This window comes from Cervus canadensis, chromosome 1 (assembly GCF_019320065.1).
Source record: "Cervus canadensis isolate Bull #8, Minnesota chromosome 1, ASM1932006v1, whole genome shotgun sequence".
Classification (NCBI taxonomy): domain Eukaryota; kingdom Metazoa; phylum Chordata; class Mammalia; order Artiodactyla; family Cervidae; genus Cervus; species Cervus canadensis.
In genome coordinates, this window is record NC_057386.1 from 65,893,623 (window position 1) to 65,913,927 (window position 20,305).

Sequence of the window (20,305 nt, forward strand, 5' to 3'; positions counted from 1 at the left end):
TTACATCTGAAGTTTTGATTTTCTTTTAAAAATATAGGCGCAAAGGTACCACCAAAGACCAAAAAAGAAGATTCTGGTGCAAATTCTCAGGTAGGTTGCTTGAATATATAATTGTGGTGAAAGCCAAGTTTTATCTCTGGGAGGACTATTAAAATCATAATTGATAATTATATCAAAAGAAGTGTTTAATTTTTAAATTCATGTAGCAGATATTTGAGGTAAATAGTTAGGTGATCAATATTTTTCTTGCTCATAGAGTTCATCATACAAATGAATTAGAAAAACATACAAACACTGATAAAAATTAATGAGGAAAGAGACATTAGAATATTCATGAAAGAGATAGTATAAGTGGCTGATAATAAAAAAGGTTTTTTGTTTGTTTGTGTTTTGGCTGCACCACCTGGGTTCCCTGTCCAGATCTCAAACCCACGCTCCCTGTGTTGGGAGCACAGAGTTTTAACCACTGGACCACCAGGGAAGTCCCTAAAAAAATTATTTAACCTTACAGTAATCAAAGAAATGCCTTGTAAGGAGACAATAAAATACCATTTAACGTATCTAGTTAACCAAAGATTCAATACAACAACAGCAAACAAGTAATTATAGGTATGTGATTGTTAAAAGAGGAAAAGTACAGATTATTGTTATCAATGTTTTTATCTCTCACCCTAAAGATGAAAAGTGAGACAAGGTTTTAGTCACAAAGATGGTCGTAGCAGTGTTATTATAAACATGAAAAAATTGGAAATAACCTGAATATGGCCATTATTGGGAAAATGTTCTGAGCATGAAAAACTAGATTTGTAAAGTAAATGTCATGGGAGGAAAACATATAATGAAACTGAATATACAGCATAAAAAGACTAGCAGGAAATGTATTTAAGTTGTTAACATTCAGTTTCCTTAGGTGGTTAACATTATAGATAGATGGATGTTTTTCCCATTCTTTGTAGATTTCCGAACTTGCCAAATATTCAGGAACATTTGCATTATTTTTATAATGGGAGAGAGAAAAAATGTATTAAAATTTTTACAGTGTCTAGCATGACTTCAGAAGTGTTCAAACTGGATGGGAATGTGAGTGACTTCCATCGTTTTTTGTGACAGATTTTAGAAGAGTGAGCCTGACGGGGTCATTGTTTGTCACAACATCAGGGGTCATTGGGCTGTGTGTCTCTCAATTCTCTCATCCCCCCACTGATCGTCAAACAGGAAAGAAAGTGACCACAGTTCTTCAAAAGGAAATGTTCGCGTGGTGGCCACTATTTCTCAGGAATGACAAGTACTCTTCTATAGAGTTGGTTTCTCAAGTGCAGGAACAAGAGGATAGGGTTAGGGTTTTTTGTTTGCTTATTTTGTTGTTTTTCTTTGAAGCCATCAACTGTTGAGAACTTAAGATGTGCCAGGCACCATGCTGAGCAGTCTACACGTATTACCTCATTTGATCCCCACGTGAGCCCTGAGATGAAGCTGAGGCTTAGAGCAGTGAGACGTCTTGCCCTCTGTTAACTGGGAGTGACAGAACTGGTCTGGAACCCAGGCCCATCTGGCTCTAAGCTTTTGATCTTGGTGTAATCCTTGCCTCCCTACTTGAGCTTCTTGAACACAGGGCACCCATCCGAGTTGGCAGAGACTCCTTGTCTCAGAGCAGAACCCTCTTATGATGTATTTGCAGCAAAAAGCATTCTTGTTGGAGCATGAACCATCACGCTTGCCCACCACATCTGGGTGGTTGTCCTGCCAGCCTTGGAGCGAACTGTGACTTGTGAAATGAGAAGTGTACACTAATGCAGTCTTGGGCCGTGGGACCCAATAGCCTCTCAGCCAGCTTGTGTGTGCAGTGCTCAGCCGTGCGCTCACTTGTGTCCAGCTCTCTGCAACTCCCTGGGCTATAGCCCACCAAGCTCCTCTGTCCATGGAATTTTCTAGGCAGGAATACTGAAGTGAGTTGCCGTTTCCTCCTCTGGGGATCTTCTCAACCCAGGGATCGAACCCACATCTCCTGCATTGCAGGCAGATGCTTTATTGCTGAGTCACCAGGTAGAGACCTGGGAATTAACAGACTGCCCATTCTGATCCTTCCTAATTTAGGTAAAGGTCTTCACTGAAAATTACATGCTTGGAAATTCCCTGGTAGTCCAGTGGTTAGGATTCTGGGCTTCTAATACCAAGAGCCTGGGTTCAATCCCTGGTCTGGGAATTAAAATCTCATGAGCTTGTAAAACACTTATCCTTCAATAAAAAATAATAATAAAAAAAAAAAATCCCACAAGCTGCACTGTGTGGCCGAAAAAAAGAAAAAAGGAAAATTATATGTTTGCCAGAATGTTTTCATAGTGTCATAAATACTATATACAAATATGATACACTTTTATCTAATTTTTTAATGTAACTAATGTCATAGAGCATGGGCTTCCCAGACGGCACTAGTGGTGAAGAGCCCACCTGCCAATGCAGAAGACACAGGTTCCATCCCTGGTGGGAAGATCTGCTAGAGGAGGGCATGGCAACCTACCCAAGTATTCTTGCCTGCAGAACCCCATGGACAGAGGAGCTTGGCAGGCTACAGTCCATGGGGTTGCAAAGAGTTAGACATGACTGAAGTGACTTAGCACACACAATGTCATAGACCATAATTAGAAAAAAAATTTTACTTAGGCATTATATATCCCTTAAAAGCAAAGTCACAAATTTTATCACATGTCATTTAGAATTCTAAGAAAAAAGTCATTGGAAGCTTTTATTTCTGAAATTTATTAGTGACATTAGGTATTGAGTGATTTAAAGTGGCCCTCAGACTTTGAAACGTTGTGACCCCTTAGTTTTTTTGCCACCACTTTTTAAGCTTTGTCAAAATTAATCTGAAATGAAATTTCACATTTCTTACCAAACTGATTTGTAACAGGAGAACAATCTTTGTGGAGAATGGTGTGAAGCTCTGCACAGTTTCATGGCAGAGACCAGTGAGGACTTATCCTTCAAGAGGGGAGACCGGATCCTGATCCTGGAGCGAGTGGACTCCGACTGGTACAAGGGCAGGCTGCGGGACCGAGAGGGCATCTTCCCCGCCGTCTTCGTGCGGCCCTGCCCAGGTACCACTGCTGCCCGGGAGGCTCTTACCCTCCAAGGGGACCCCAAGACCTTTGAAATGATACAGATTTATTTTCCCTCTGGCCATGCTCAATTCAAGTTGTTGGCCTATATTTGAAAGTTAATTCTTAAGGTTATGCAAACTTTCTGCATATAATTTGTTGAAGTTATGGGAGAAAAAGAGATAAAGATGCCTTTAATCAATAATGGCTAGTTTTATCTCCTGAATATATTTTGTATAATTTTTTTTCTGCTAAGAGAACATCCGTCATCTTTTTGCAAGTTAAATTCAAAATTAATTGAAAATATTATGCCCTGGAAATGACAAGGGGTATTTCTTAAAATGTTTGATTTGTGTTTTAGTCAATGTCTTTCTATGTATTTGAATTTTCGGTGTCTTCACAGCTGAGGCAAAAGGCATGGCTGCTTTATCGCTGAAGGGGAGGAAGGCCAAAGCCTTGTATGATTTCCATGGGGAGAATGAAGATGAGCTTTCCTTCAAGGTCAGAATGTGCATCTTTTTTGTAACTGCATTAAGCAGCTGTAAATTTTGAAATGTCTTCCACTGAAGAGTGAACACTTGCATGGAGTATTGATCCTTGATCAAGAGTGAACAGATCTCAGACCCTCGTTCTTAAGGATGAGATTAGAGAAGTGACTAGGGCAAATGTATCTTATCAGCAGAGCAGTTAGGTACTTAAAGTCATATTGATATTGCTAGACCCACAGTTGCCTAACAAATTCCTTATTCCTCAGCCTTATGACATGTGATCTCACTAATGCTGGAGGCTTCACTGGAAGCCCTAGTAAAGGACGGTCCTCAGACTTCCCTGGTGGTCCCCCGGTTAAGATTCTGTGCTTCCCCTGCAGGGGCCACAGGTTTGATCCCTGGTTCAGGAGTTAAGATCCCATGACACTGTGCAGCTCAGCCGAAGTAAAGAAGGGCTGGTCCTCTACATGGCCCTTGCCGCCTGCTGCTGTCACGTCTTGAAATCCGTGGGGAAGTCAGGTGGCCCCTACTGCAGCTGGCCTCTGCAGCACTGCCACACGAGGCCCCAGAGCGTTGTCCACAGAGGTACTGAACAGACTCTAGGGTAGTAATCCCAGAAGATCGAGGTGCTTTGAGACGGGTTTCTTAAGAAGCCTAAAGCCTAACCTTAACCTCAGACAGAATACTTGCATGATCCTGTTTCTGCATCCACAGGTGGACTGTGGTCAGAGGAAAGTACCCACGGCAGTGCTTTGGTCTTGGGCCAGATGCCGTCAGAAGAGTTGTCAGGCAGTGGGGATTCCCCATCACTGGAGATACTCAGAGCAGGGATGCCACAGAGGGAATTGAAGTATCCAGGAGTGATTGGACAAGATGAGACTTAAGACAGTGGGTACCCACATAAGGTTGACACCTGTCTACAACAAAATGAGGAAAACAGTGATGGCTGGGGATATGGAGGCTTTAGGGGAGCCATGGAGAAAGGTGGGCATGCTGAGATACGTCAGTGTAAGGTTGCTAACTTTTCTGTTTTGTGATGGAGTTTACTTTCTTCTGAGAATTTATTTTTCATACTAAAATGTGGCTTCTGTTATAAAATATTACTAGTAGATGATACATATTTCTTATGCAAAATTATAATTGGTAACCCTATATGTTTCTTTCTTTCTTTCTTTTTAATTTCTTGGTCCATAAAATCCAAATGTTTAGAAACTGTTGCCCTAGTCCTTTTCAATCTTGAAAGTCAATGGCTCAAAATTAATTCCTTTTATCCTCAAGTATACTGTTACTGCAAGTGAACTTTCTGGATTCAGACTTTTTGGGTATTATTTTGGCCTTCATTTAGGTTATGTCAGTATAATCATCCAGAAAATAGGTTTTCTTCATTTTACAAATGCCTGACTGTAAGCAAGATAGTTCTGGAGTTTTTTAGTTAAGGGATGCTGTACCATTTTCAGTATTGTTGATCATTAATATTTTATTCAATATTGACATAATATTAGTAAATAAAACTTTGTTTAAATTGTCCTAGCTCTCAGAAAATAGATGTGACATATATGTATGTATGAACCAGAGCTAAGAAAAATAGTTTTAGTCAAGGATTATAATTTAGGAACCAGAAGGAACTTATAACAGAAACTTTGAATGCCAAAATTTTCACACATTTTAGCAGAGTAAACTAAATTAATGACATTGGATAGTCAGCATTTTCCCTTTCCATTTTCCATTAAGAACGGCTTTAAACCAGTTTTCCAAAGAGCAGTGTTCTAGGGCTATAAGTAAATCCATTTAACCTGATAAAGATATCCTTGAAAGTAGCCAGGGTATTCTTGGACCGTTACAGAATCTTAAACTCAGGTTCCAGGAAGTGGTTAGAAACCATAAAGGACAAAATAGCTTCATGAGATAACTGTTGAGATAATATAATTCACACAGGAATAAGACACACCATCCTTTGAGTAGCCCACTGAAGACAATCATGCGCTGAGTCAGGGACGGGAAGAGTGCAGTCTGATACTGAGGCCGTGGCGGAGTGGAATGCACCAAATGGTGGAGGAGAATGCCACTATGTGGAAGAATAAATGTAGAGTACAAAAAGGTCAGGAGGCTGAGAAAAGGCCATTTTAGTAAAACCCTTTCTAAGTAAAAAGGTAGACTGTATACTGTGGTGACCTCATGCCTGATGGTTACATGCCTAATGATGGATAACATTAGGTTATCCATTGTGATTCCTGGATAGGCTGTGGAATCACTAGATTTGAATCCTCTTTCTACCACTAACCAGACATGCAGCACTGAGCAAGTCACGTAATCCCTCTGAGCTTCAGTTTCCTTTTCTATAAGATAAGGAAATCTCTAAAAATATTTCTCAAAAATGGGGAAATAATGGTACCACTTCTAGGACTGCAGTATTGTTTAAATGAGTTAATTTTCACTGTTCTTATTTTGATAAAAAAATAAAATAAATGAGTTAATTCCCATAAAGCAGATAGAAAAGGACACGGCACACACACAGTGGGCATGCAGCGCCCTCTCGTCACCAGGCCTTTGCGTGTCGCCTTGGCGGAGGCCTTCCCAGACTGCCCTGACGCAATGGCAGCTCACACTTTCTGCCCTCCTCCGCTGGCTCAGTTATCGTCTCCCAACTCTGAAATAAGGTCTTTCTTCATTGCTGTATCCATAGTGCCTAGAAGAGTGTCTGACACGTAGTGGGTGCCTGATAAGTACTTGTTATTTGGGGAAAAAATGTATATATATATTTATGTTAGCTGGTATTTTTATTTATTAAAGAAGAATTTTAGATTAGGAGTGGTGAATTTGAGGGGCACAAAATACAACCAGGAAACGCAACAAAGGCGACAATGACAGAGGAGTGGGGTTTGAGGAAGAGAAGCAGCTTAACATGTGTACTCTCAACAGAAATGTAATCATTATTTCCAATTCCTGTTTTCCTACAGGCTGGAGACATAATAACAGAGCTGGAATCTGTCGATGATGACTGGATGAGTGGAGAACTGATGGGAAAATCTGGAATATTTCCCAAAACATACATTCAGTTTTTACAAGTTAGCTAAAGGTGATGCTTGACTGTGCTCCTTGGCACAAAAACTCACTTGAACTCTCACTTTGACTATCAGATATGTTTTTGCACTATTTTTTTAAACTGAAAGAAATATCGATGCTGTATACGGTATACTAGAATTTTCTGAAAGCAGAAAACATCTTGATTTTGTAGTTAGCTTTCATTCGCATTAGAAACAGGCTCATGGAAACCCATGAGCCCGTTTCTACCAAGGAGGACATCAAGCAGGAGCAAGGCAGGCAGGCCCTTCCCCCAGCAGAGCGTCTGGCGACAGGGCAACATTGGGACACTCAGAAGCGAACCCTGCACTGGGACATCTGTGTTCACCAGCACAAGTAAATTAACCGTGCTTCTTCATTTTTCACTTCGGTTTTAAAAGAGGACATGTGTTATTCTACATGCTGTAACTCTCAGGCGATGGTTGGTAACCTAAATTTCATTTTTGACATTCAAATTAATTCTAACAGCTTGAGAGCATTATCCTTATGACCAGGGCAAGCCTTGTTTCAGAAGGGAGTAGTTCATTGACTGGTGGAGCCTTGGTGAGCATGTGGTGAACCAGCTCACAGTCACCAAATGTTCCTGTGTTGCCAGATGTTTTCCCTTTGTCCCAGCGTCTGAAAGTGGTTAAAGTCTGATGCATCTTGGTCATAAGAACCAAAACCACCCTGAAAAGCCTTGCTAATATAACTAACTCTTTCACATACCTGCAGTACTTATTTCTTTCCTCTGTGTATACTTTATGTTAACAGGGTTATTATAAAGCACATTTTCTGATTCTGTAATCATTCTTTTGACAATTACTGGTACTCAAAGAAAAATTCATTTTCTTTGCGTTACTCCAGTAATATATTAAAGCTGTGTCTTGTAACAGTGGTACATTATGAATCACATACATATATCTCAGAATACAGAGCAACTGTTAAGATAGGAAACAATGCCAAACCCCCAGCTCATTCTTCTAAATATAATCAGAGCTAAAAATAATTTGAGAATTTGAAGGCTAATACTTTCAGGGTTGTTTTTTTCCCCCTAGCTCATCCCTGCAGTTTTTAGAGTAAATAAAAACCACTTTCCTGCTATCCATTGTTATGCACTCCAGGCTTAAGATAAAAGTCTTAAAGCTAAAATGTGGTTCATTGTGAGACCGAATCAATTACAGCTTCTGGGCTTAAGTCAAATATATTGGTTGAAGACAATCTTTCAAACAGATCAATGGAATAGAATTTCATTGGAAATGTAAAACACTTTCCCAACAATGTTCATAACTTTCTTCTGTTTTTGAGAAGATTTTCATATGCTGGGCCGCCTTTTTGCTTTTGTTGTTGTTTCCATTGTCCAAAAAGTTAGGCAGTTAAGTGATGAAACCATTATGTGAACACCATGTGGGATTCTGTAACGAACGAGAGACTTACCTTGTCTTTGATTAAAGTTCATTTCCCATTATATGGTTACAATTGATTTTGGGCTATGGGAGCTGTTTTTTGTTGGTTTTTTTTAAACATGTTTTGGGTATAGAAGATGGAATAAAGAAAACTGGTCAAATACTACTCAAGAGTAAGTTCATAAAAAGTGGATGGCTTAAAGCATTGTCTCAACTAAATTCCTATTTGCAGCAAGCTTGTATAACGCCAGGAAGGTGAGACTCGGGGGGACTGGGATAGGGCATGAGGTATATTTCTTTGCCTGTGTAATCTTAACATCTTATATTGAAAATCAGGAAAACCTAGCTTTATTGGAGAAAAATATTCCTCTTAAATTTTGGCCTCTGTCAGCAGAATGATAAGTGCAATAGGTGTATATCTACTTGACACTATAATAAACTGAACTGAACTTTTCAAAGTCCTTTTCTCTTGAATACTGGACTGAGGTTTTGAGAATGGAGATGATATCTTATCTTTTTATCTCTAGCCGTTTGCACAATATAGGCTCAATAGAGGTTTTTGGTTGGTTGGTTGGTTGGTTGGCTGGATGGATGGGGTAACTTTCATGTAATAGTGATACTATCTTGGAGCCACTATGATCCAAATATCTTTCCTCTTTATTGACAAAAAATCTTTGTTGAAACAAAATTTGCAGTTATATGTCTTCCACTTCATCATTTTTTGTCATTTATTACATACTCAACTGATGAGAAGTAAAAATGTAGCATGGCGTAGGTTTTCATAGGTACTTTTTTCTTCTGTATATTGGTTGAATGTGACTTTTATACTCAGTGAATTTCACAGTGGAGAAATAGAAATGTATTCTTGCTCTTTTCAGGAATTTTAGTTGAAAACCTAATATTGTTCATCTAAGCCACCACAGACTAGGATCTCCAAATCCTTTTTCTTTGGTGGGTTAAACTAGAGAAGTCATTTAATTCTTACCCTTTTGAACACTAAAAGACAGCAGATTTCTTTAAAAGATGCTCTAGTTTATGTGACTTGGGAGGGGCGGTTAATGTCATTTGTGCTCATGGGAATCATAGGTTTTTAATAGTCTGAAATATTCATTATGAAAAAAAATCAGTACATTTATCAAAATTTGTTAGAACTGGCATTTGAAAAAAAATTTATTTTTCTATAGGGTTATTATGCATCAATACTCTTAACAATAATTGTTTAGTTTTTGTTCAGCTTCTTAAGCTTAGATAAATACACCTAGAGAAATACTGATGATATAGGCTAATTACAAAGATATATTTGGTATTAATATAATCATTCATGGTATATTTCTTTTAATTAATATCAAATGTAACTGGACCATATGATTCATAATTCAGTGCTATTTTGAATGTCATTACTTGAATCCTTAGCAGTGAATTTTTTCAGAACTAAATAGGAAATAATTTTCTAACCTACTCCTTTATGCTTCACTGTAATTTTGGGGTGGAGGGGAAATACAAAGCCTAACTCAGAACACCACCACCATCTAGGGGCCTTTTACCTAATTGCAGTCTCATCCTGTTAAACCACGGAAGTCTGCCCATCAGAGCTCAACCTGCAGAGGTCAAATGATTTGCCTAAGCTCATACAGGTATGGCAGAGCCTAAAGCAAAACGTATCTCTACTGAGTCCTGATTCAGAACTTTTTGTATTTGTTGTGCTAAAGTGATACATTTCTTTTTTAGTAGTTAAATAAGTAGAATTGGTTTATTATAAAAAAAAAAAAAAACAACTATAACTTCTCGAGTGTAATACTTATGACTAGAATAAGTTACAGAGAATAAAACCTTGAATTTATTTCTTTGAAAAAGAAATAAAGATTTGTGTTGAGATTCTCAATTTTATGTAGGCTATTTATATTGATGTTACCTAAAAACTCAAACATGGATTGATCCATTAATGGGGACTCCTTTTTCTGTTTAATAGGAAATATTTGAATGCCTGGAACATCAGATCTTGAAAAGATCTGCGTCTGTAGGGCTGTGCTCGTGGCAACAGCAGGCCAGTCTTAAACTGAGGTTTTTATACACATGGAGCACAAATGTTTCAGTATTTTGGACTCTAATAGATCAACTCAATTGCTTATAACCAATAAGTTTATATTTGAGTCTGGGACACATTCTGGATTTATTTTTAAGAAATCTTAATTGTATGTACACCATGGATTATTTTTCTTTAAATACTACAAATTAGGCAATAACTCAATGAAATATTTTTTCAGGAGAATAATTCAGATTCATCATTCAGAAAGGAGAATTACCCCCCCGGGTTTTCTATCCTCTTTTTAAAAAATTAATGTATGTATTTATTGGCTGTGCTGAGTCTTTGTTGCTGCCCATAGGCTTTCTCCAGTTGCAGCAAGCAGGGGCTACTCTTCATTGAGGTGCACGGGCTTCTCACTGCAGTGGCTTCTCGTGTTGTGGACTACGGACTCTAGGCGCACAGGCTCAGCAGCTGTGGCTCCCGGGCTCTGAGTGTGGGCTCAGCAGTTGTGGTGCAAGGGCTTAGTTGCCCCAAGGCTTGTGGGTTCTTCCTTAGACCAGGGATCAGACCTGTGTCTCCTGCATTGGCAGGTGGATTCTTATTCACTGGAGCACTAGGGAAGCCTCTGTCTCTCTTTTTTTAGCAGGAATTGACTGACAATCTTAATGCATTGGAAGTCCTAGCCACAGCAATCAGACAAACATAAATAAATGAAAATAAATTTTAAAAAGACATAAAAGAAACCCAAATTAGAAAGGAAAAAGTAAACCTGTCTGCAGATGACACGATTTTATATATGAAAAATCATTAAAAGACAACCAAAAATGTGTTAGGACTAATAAATGAATTCAGTTAAGTTGCAGGATACAAAATTAATATTACAGAAATCTGTTGTATTTCAATACATGAATAATGAACTACCAGAGAAATTAAGAAAACAATCCTATTTGCAGTTGCATCAAAAGGAATAAAATACCTAGGGATAAACCTAACCAAAGAGGTAAAAGACTCATACTCTGGAAACTATAAGACATTGATGGCAGAAAATGACGATACAAATTGAAATATATACCATGCTCATGGATTGGAAGAATTCATATTGTTAAAATGACCATACAGCCCAAGACAATCTGCAGATTCAGCACAATCCGTAGCAAAATATCAAAGGCATCTTTCAAAGAGCTAGGAAAAAAAATTCTAAAAATTGTATGTAAACACAAAATACTCTAATCAAAACAATATGGAGAAAGAAGAACAAAGCTAGAGGTATCACACTCCCCAATTTCAAACTACTTTCAAAGCTACAGTCATCAAAACAGTATGTAATTGGCACAAAAACAGACACATAGATCAATGGAACAGAATAGACAGCCCAGAAATAAACCCACACTTATGCAGATGATTAATTTATGTCAGAGTAAGCAACAATACAGTGGGGAAAAAGATGACGTCTTCAATAAATAGTGTCAGGAAAACTGAACAGCTAAGTGCAAAACAAGCTGGACTGTGTTCTCATTCCATATACAAAAATAAATTCAAAATGGATTAGAGACCTAAATGTGAGACCTGACACCATAAAACTTCTCTCAGAAGAAAACATAGACAGCATGCTCTTTGATGTTGGTCTTAGCAGTATTTTTTTGGATCCATCTCCTCAAGCAAGGGAAATAAAAGCCACAATAAATGGGACAACATCAATCTAAAAAGCTCTTGCACAGCAAAGGAAACCATGAACAAAACAAACAGGCAGCCTACTGAATGGGAAAATAATGGAAAATATCTGGTCCTTACCAGAAACATTGAGGGCCTAATAGAAGCAGAAGAGAATACGGAGAGGGGGCAAGAGTACACAGAACCATACAAAAAAGGTCTTAATGACTGGGTAACCTGGCGTATCCCAGTCTCATGCTCACTCATACATAGCCAGACATTATGGAGTGTGAAGTCAAGTGGGCCTTAGGAAGCATCACTATGAACAAAACTAGTGGAGGTGATGGAACTCCAGCTGAGCTATTTCAAATCCTAAAAGATGATGCTTTGAAAGTGCTGCGCTCAATATGCCACCAAATTTCGAAAACTCCGCTGATGCCACAGGACTGGGAAAGGTCAGTTTTCATTCCAGTCCCAAAGAAGGGCAATCCCAAAGAATGTTCAGACTACCAGACAGTTGTGCTCATATTCCATGCTAGTAAGGTTATGCTCAAAATCCTTCAAGCTAGGCTTCAACAGTACATGTACCGAGAACTTCCAGATGTACAAGCCGGATTTAGAAAAGGCAGAGGAACCAGAGATCAAATTGCCAACATTCATTGGCTCATAGAGCAAGGGAATTCCAAAAAAAATCTACTACTGCTTCATTGACTGCACTAAAGCTTTTAACCATGTGGATCGCAACAAGCTATGGAAAATCCTTACAGAGATGGGAATACCCCGTCTCCTGAGAAACCTGTATGCATGTCAAGAAGCAGCAGTTAGAACCTTACATGGAACAACAGACTTTTGCAAAATTGGGAAAGGAATGCAACAAGGTTGTATATGTCACCCTGTTCTACGTTATGCAGAATGCCAGGCTGGATGAATCACAAGCTGGAATCAAGATTGCCAGGAGAAATACCAACTTCAGATAGGCAAATGATGCCACTCTAATGGCAGAAAGCAAAGGGGAACTAAAGAACCTCTTGATGAGGGTGAAAGAGGAGAATGAAAAAGCTGGCTTGAAACTTAACGTTAAGAAAACTAAGATCATGGTATCTGATCACATCACTACATAGCAAATAGAAGGACAAAAAGTAGAAACAGTGACAGATTTTCTTTTCTTGGGCTCTAATATCACTGTGGACGGTGACTGAAGCCATGAAGACACTTGCTTCTTGGAAGGAAAACTATGACAAACCTACACAGTGTATTAAGAAGCGATGACATCCCTTTGCCGACAAATGTCTGTATAGTCAAAGCTATGTTTTTATCAGTAGTTGTGTACAGATGTGAGAGTTGGACCATAAAAAAGGCTGAGCACTGATGAATTGATGCTTTCAAATGCTAGTGCTAGAGAAGACTCCTGAAAGTCCTGTGGACTTCCAAGGAGATAAAACCAATCAATCCTAAAGGAAGTCAACCCTGAATATTCATTGGAAGGACAGATGCTAAACCTGAAGCTCCAATACTTTGGCCACCTGATGTGAAGAGCCAGCTTATTGGAAAAGACCCTGATGCTGGGAAAGGTTGAAGGCGAAAGGAGAAGAGGGTGGCAGAGAATGAGATGGTTAGATAGCACCACCAACTCAATGGACATGAACTTGAGCAAACTCCAGGAGATAGTGGAGGACAGGGAAGCCTGGCATGTGACCATGGGGTTGCAAAGAGTCGGACACGACTTAGCTACTGATAACAACAGCATTCAAAATATATACAGAACTCATACAACACATCAAACAAATAAGTCAATTTTTAAATGGGCAGAGGATCTGAATAGACATTTTCCCAAAGAAGACATACAGATGGCCAACAGACACATGAAAGATGCTCAGCATCACTAATTATTGTTGAGTTCAGTTCAGTTCGATCACTCGGTCGTGTCTGGCTCTGCGACCCCATGGACCACAGCACGCCAGGCCTCCCTGTCCATCACCAACTCCCGGAGTTCACCCAAACTCATGTCCATCGAGTCAGTGATGCCATCCAACCATCTCATCCTCTGTCATCCCCTTCTCCTCCTGCCTTCAATCTTTCCCAGCATCAGGGTCTTTTCTAATGAGTCAGCTCTTCGCATCAGGTGGCCAAAGTATTGGAGTTTCAGCTTCAACATCAGTCCTTCCAATGAACACCCAGGACTGATTTCCTTTAGGATGGACTGGTTGGATCTCCCTGAAGTCCAAGGGACTCTCAAGAGTCTTCTCCGACACCACAGTTCAAAAGCATCAATTCTTCGGTGCTCAGCTTTCTTTATAGTCCAACTCTCACATCCATACATGACCACTGGAAAAACCATAGCTTTGACTAGATGGACCTTTGTTGACAAAGTAATGTCTCTGCTCTTTAATATGCTGTCTAGGTTGGTCATAACTTTCCTTCCAAGGAGTATGCATCTTTTAATTTCATGGCTGCCAGTCACCATCTGCAGTGATTTTGGAGCCCCAAAAAATAGTCAGCCACTGTTTCCAGTTTCCTCATCTATTTACCATGAAGTGATGGGACTGGACACCATGATCTTAGTTTTCTGAATGTTAAGCTTTAAGCCAACTTTTTCACTCTCCTCTTTCACTTTCATCAAGAGGCTCTTTAGTTCTTGTTCACTTTCTGCCATAAGAGTAGTGTCATCTGCATATCTGAGGTTATTGATATTTCTCCCAGCAATCTTGATTCTGGCTTGTGCTTCATCCAGCCTAGCGTTTCTCATGAAATGCTGTTAGGGAAATGCATATCAAATTGTTAGGGAAGTGCATATCAAAACCACACCTCACACCTGTCAGAATGGCTTTCATCAAAAAGACAAATAGGTTTTGGGGATGTGGAGAAAAGGAAACCCTCATGCATTGCTGGTAGGATTGTCAGTAGGTTCAGCCACTATGAAAACAGTATGAAGTTTCCTGAAAAAGTTGAAAACAGAACTGCTGTATAATCCCACAATTCATTTCCAGGTATTCACAAATTTGAGAAGATATATGTACCAGTGTTCATTGCAGCATTTTTACAATAGAGGACCGGTAAAGAAGATGTGGTGTATATATATATATGTGTGTGTGTGTGTGTGTGTATATATATATATATATATAGTGGAATATTAGACACTATATAGTGGAATATTAGACATTAAAAAAATCTTGCTATTTGTGGCAACATGGATGAATGTAGAGGGTATTATGCTAAGAGAAATAAGTCAGAGATAAACATATGGTTTTACTTTTAAGTGGAATATAAGAAACAAACCACAGAGACTTACAGATACAGAAAACAAACTAGTTTTCTGTGGTTTCTCAGGAGGTGTGGAGCAGAATAGGTGAAGGAGATTAAAGGGTAGAAACCTCCAGTTATAAAGTAGATAAACCAATGTAATATACAGGATAAGGAATATGGTCAATATTGTAATAACTTTGGGGGGATAGTAACTTATTGTGGTGATCATTTCATAATATATGCAAATATCAAATCACTATGTAATACCCCTGGCCATAATATTAAATATTTCCATTGTAAAAAATTTTCCATTGTAAAAAAGCATGTGATCCGCCAGATTGAATCAAGATTGTGTTATTCTGGGTACATTTGTAAATGTTTGCATTTGGGAGCTACTGTTGATGGCACCAGGCACAGGCTCTACATTAATCGTCCTGTTTATGACAAGCCCAGTGGCAAGTCAGATTGTTAGCTGCAACTGCCACTTGATCCCAGGTGGCTCGGGGGGTAAAGAATCTGCTTGCGATGCAGGAGATGCAGGAGATGTGGGTTCCATCCCTGAGTCGGAAAGATCCCCTGGAGAAGGAAATGGCCACCCACTGCAGTATTTTTGCCTGGGAAATCCCATGGACAGAGGAGCCTGGCGGGCTACAGTCCATGGGGTCCCAAAGAGTCAGACATGACTTAGCAACTGAGCACACACGCAAGCCACTTGACCCAGATAGCAATTTTGGATCAAGGGTGAGTGAGTGGAAGTCGCTCCGTCGTGTCTGACTCTTAGGACCCCATGGACTGTCCGTGGAATTCTCTAGGCCAGAATACTGGAGTGGGTAGCCTTTCCCTTCTCCAGGGGATCATCCCAACCCATGGATCGAACCCAGGTCTCCCATATTGCAGGCAATCCTTTACCAGCTGAGCCACAAGGGAAGCCCTGGATCAAGGGTAGTGGTTCTCAATTGCAGGAAATTTTGTCCCACGGGACATTTGACAGTGTCTGAAAACATTTCTGTCACAAATTGGGGAAAGATGCTCCTGGCATCCAGTGAGTAGAGGCCAGCAGTACTGCTAAACATCCGACACAGCACAGGACCTCTCCTCACAACTATGAATTGTCCAGCCTGAAACACCAGTAGGCCCAGTTGAGAAACGATGCTCCATCGTGCATTAATTATTCCTTCCCTCCCTCCTTTGTTTTCCTCCCAGATGCCAAGGTTATTGTCTTCCCTCCGCTGCCACAAAATCTGTACCTATAATTTCATATTTTCCCCAGGTATCCCTACTGTCACCCAGACTTTCTGATTATCATCCAGGAGGCAACCAAGATGAGATGATCCTTTTAGGGGGACCCAATCAGGTATGTAGAACTGGAGGAGGGGAGTAGTCAGAAAGCTTTTTAATGCTCAGCTATGCTAAATATCCATGGAGAGCAGGCAGCTGTTAAATAAATAGCAAATCTGCCAGGTGGCCTTTGTGACAAAAAGTGCCCCATAGTGAGACTAGTGGTCCGAAAAACTAAGAACATGACACATATGGCATTTTAGCTTCAAGTGCTGCAGCTGTGTGGCCAGTCAGCTGATTGGACTGAGACAGCACTATTGTAACCTAAAAATGCCTCAGTAGTGCTGAGGCGCCAGCAGCTGCCCGGAAAGGTGACCAAAGGACTGGTGTAGTCTGTCAGTAGTCAGCCTGTGTGATTTGGCCCCAACCACCTCAAGACAAACAGACCAAAAAAAAAAAAAGACAAACAGACCAACTTGACAGGAGTCCGAGCTTGTCATGCACGAGGAAGATCTATTGTGTGCACAGCCCATGATGGTGGACATGTAGCCATGTGTGAGGGTTCTCCTGGGTCACATCAGAGAACTGGCCTTTTCCACAGACCTGAGTAGGGCTTCCCTGGTGGCTCAGCTGGTAAAGAATCCGCCAGCAATTCGGGAGACCTGGGTTCCACCCCTGGATTGGGAAGATCCGCTGGAGAAGGGAAAGACTACCCGCTCCAGTATTCTGGCCTGGAGAATTCCATGGACCAAATGAGCGACTTTCACTTCACTACCTGAGTAACCCTGTCCAACCCAGAGCCACAACTTGTTCCCACAACATACAGCCTTTAAGAGGGGTGTTTTAATTGGTCTGAAGAGTCAAGTGGCAAGCCAGATGATATGCCATGCAAAAGCCCCACTCAGCACAGGAGTCCACATGCCCACATCTGCTGAGCAGGGACCACCTGTCTCTGCCTCTGCATAGCTGGTGCTGCAGCTAGCCAGCCCCAGCAGCACGCTGTATGCCATTACCTTTTACTCAGCTGACCCACCGTGACTCGGGTCCAGGCAGTCAAGGGTCTCTGAAGTGACGGTTCCTTTGAAGCAGCAGCTGTGCTTCAGATAACGGGGTGGGAAACAATTTCCCAAGAGTTTCTGAGGCTGGTGCATCCCAGAGAACACTATTTTTACCTGACCAGGTAGGTCTCTTTACTGATGGATAGACTGTCTCCAGTTCCCAGAGTCAGGCCTCCCTTCAGGCAGTCGACCTCATGTTTAGGGGTGTAAGTGTTAACCAGTTAACTGAGCGACTTTCACTTCCTTCCTATGTAAGCATTAGGACAGGAAACAAATCTCTAGAACTTCTGTTAATGAAGTCAAACTATGATGCTCGTTGAATAAATTTTTTTCTGTAATACAGATCCTTCTTTGTGGTGGGGTGTTAACATCCCACCTAATTGGGGTTCAGAATGATTCTGCATCATTAAAAAGCAATTCACCTGGCAGCTTGCAGTCCAGGTTTTCAACTATTTCTTCAAAATTTGAACACTTGATGGCTATCCCTTTTATTTGAAGTACTATTTTAAATAAAGGTTCATCTGTATATGCAAGAAAAAAAATTGATTCACCTGTTACTATTGACTTGCAATTGAGATTTTATATATTGCCATCTTTGAAGATGTTTTTTACACATGTGATAGGTGTGGCACTCAAATTGTGGAGTTAGTCACTGCGAGTTGCAGCGTATCGCAAGCTGATGAGTACCAGGTATGCTCCGTTGCCAAGTCCTCAACTCTGCCGCTGTCGTGCAATCAGCAGCAACTGACAACACATGAAGATAAACGAATGTGACTGGGTTCCAATAAAACTTTACTTATGGATGCTGGAATTTGAATTTCACATAATTTCCCCACATAGTGAAATACTTTTGTCCCACATAGTGAAATACTTTTTTTCAGCCATATTAAAAACTGAAAGGCCATTCTTAGCTTGCAGGCTATTCAAAAACAGAAACTGGCCATATTTATACCATGGGGAGTAGTTAGTCAACCCTTGTCTTACAGAAATACAGCCCAACATACAAGAACACGGAGCATGGATGGTTAGAGACGACAACAGCTGCCAGAAGGTTATAGACAAAGGTCCTGTAAAAAAACAAATAAGAAAACAGGAGAAATGCTAACAACTACTGTAGGCAGTTTACACTACAAAAAAAACACTGTTGAAACTATAGAGTGTAGGTAAACCATTCAGTCTGACCGCACTCTGTCGAGCAGTCTAACCAGCGCCGTTTTCCCAGCGACACGCACTCATTTCCTACCTGTGTCATACTTTGGCAACTCTTGCAATATTTCAAAGCCTCTACCAGCAAGAGACTATGAATCACTAAAGATTCATATGATGTTCAGCATTTTTTAGCAATAAAGTATTTTTAAATTTATGTATTTTTTTTTAAAGACAGTTGCTATTGTACACTTAAATGATGATGTAACTCTTACATGCACTGGGAAACAAAAAAATTCCCGAGACTCACTGTTGTATTATTCACCTTACTGAGGTGGTCTTGAACCAAACTCACAGAATCTCCAAGGTATGCCTACGCTGCATACCTGAGACTATTCTATCAGACTGTTACCAAGAAGTATTTTATAAAGTTATTTGACTTTGAATAAACAACACATTATTTGGGCTTTTAGCCAAAACCAGAAGGTGACTTGCAAGGGAAAGAAAATTATCAGACTTGCATTAGCAATGCTTTATGCCAGAAGAAAACAGAAGTAATATAATTAAGATGCTCAAAGAGTAAGCTGAGGATTTTAGATCCAATACAAGTGACTTTCACGTATAAAGCAAATGACAAACTGTATTCATTCAGGAACTCAGAAAATGAACTTCCTGAGCAATCAACCAAAAAAGAAGCTTCAGCAAAAAAAACTCCAGAGCAGTCAGCTTGACTGGGAGTGGGCACTAAGAATATAACCGTGTGGCGCTGAGACTATATAAAGAGCTGAGGGAAAAGTTCTGGCCAGGTGCTCAAGCGGTGTTTACACAGTACTATAGATGTAGCGGGCCATGTGCTAAAAACGTTTGAAACTGTTCAATAAATCAGTGGTGTTATTTGAGGCTTATGCATGCCATGTGGGATAATGATGGGATATTCTATCAGCCAGTGTGCCCCTGAGAACTTCCTTGCCTTTTCCAGCTGTTACAAGCCATTCTCTTTCCTTGGCCCATGGCCCCTTCTCCATCCTCAAAGAGGATGCAGCAACGCTGGGCAATCTTCACATTGTATCACAACCACTTCTGCCTCAAACTTCTGCATTTCAGAACTTGTATAATTAGGCTCACTCCAATAATCTAGCATATTCCCTTGGCAGTCTTCTCTCAAATTAATGGTGCTGCTCAACTGTACACATTAAAGCCAGAGCCAGTTTCAAATCGAGATAGTTTTGCTATTTCAGTCATGCCTTGACATATTTAAAAAACATTTTTGGAAGCATTTTCAAATGAACCCTTCTAAAGGAGAACCATGCCAAGCCCTCCTCAGAGCTGTAGCAGACTGGAGCTTCATTGGCTGTATCATCTTACTCAATGTTCAGCATGAAGCAGCAAGCCACCACTTCTCCACTCCTGGTCCCCACCTTGCATGATCACCCTGTAGACTCAACTCCCAACTTCTACCTTGGAAAGGAAGCACCTGTCACTTCAGACCCAAATCTACAACTGTTTTCTACTAAAACATTTGCTTCTTCAGTAAAGGAATGCCATTCATTCCTTTATTCAAAAAATACTGAACTTCAAGGGACTGGAGAGTGTAGCAGTGAACCAAACTCCACCTTCCTCCCCCCAAAAAAGCTGTCCACATGGAATTTTCCTAGTAGCCAGAAGTTAAAACTATAGAAAGATAAAAGGGAAAGGACTGAAAGACAGGGATGAACGTACCAGCAGGATCTACTGATTTAAGAGGTAAAAGCATAAGCTTTGGGGCTATTTAAGTGAGGAATCTGAAATGCAGTACTTGGGTGCAATTTCAAAAGCAACAGAATGATCTTTGTTTCCAAGGCAAACCATTTGATGT

The 20,305-nt window shown here is 40.2% G+C and overlaps 1 protein-coding gene across 8 annotated transcripts in view; it reads left to right on the forward strand.

The window, feature by feature from the left end:
• The window catches only part of SH3D19 (SH3 domain containing 19), a 196,786-nt gene extending 188,279 nt beyond the window's left edge, over positions 1–8,507 (forward strand). For all 8 annotated transcript variants that reach the window (XM_043484650.1, XM_043484637.1, XM_043484644.1 and 5 more), the window contains 4 exons: positions 38–90; positions 2,909–3,095; positions 3,499–3,596; positions 6,541–8,507. In XM_043484650.1, the coding sequence (XP_043340585.1) occupies positions 38–90; positions 2,909–3,095; positions 3,499–3,596; positions 6,541–6,657 (455 nt within the window). In that variant the 3' untranslated portion in view covers positions 6,658–8,507. The remainder of the gene's footprint in view (positions 1–37; positions 91–2,908; positions 3,096–3,498; positions 3,597–6,540) is intronic.
• Positions 8,508–20,305: the final 11,798 nt, after the last annotated feature.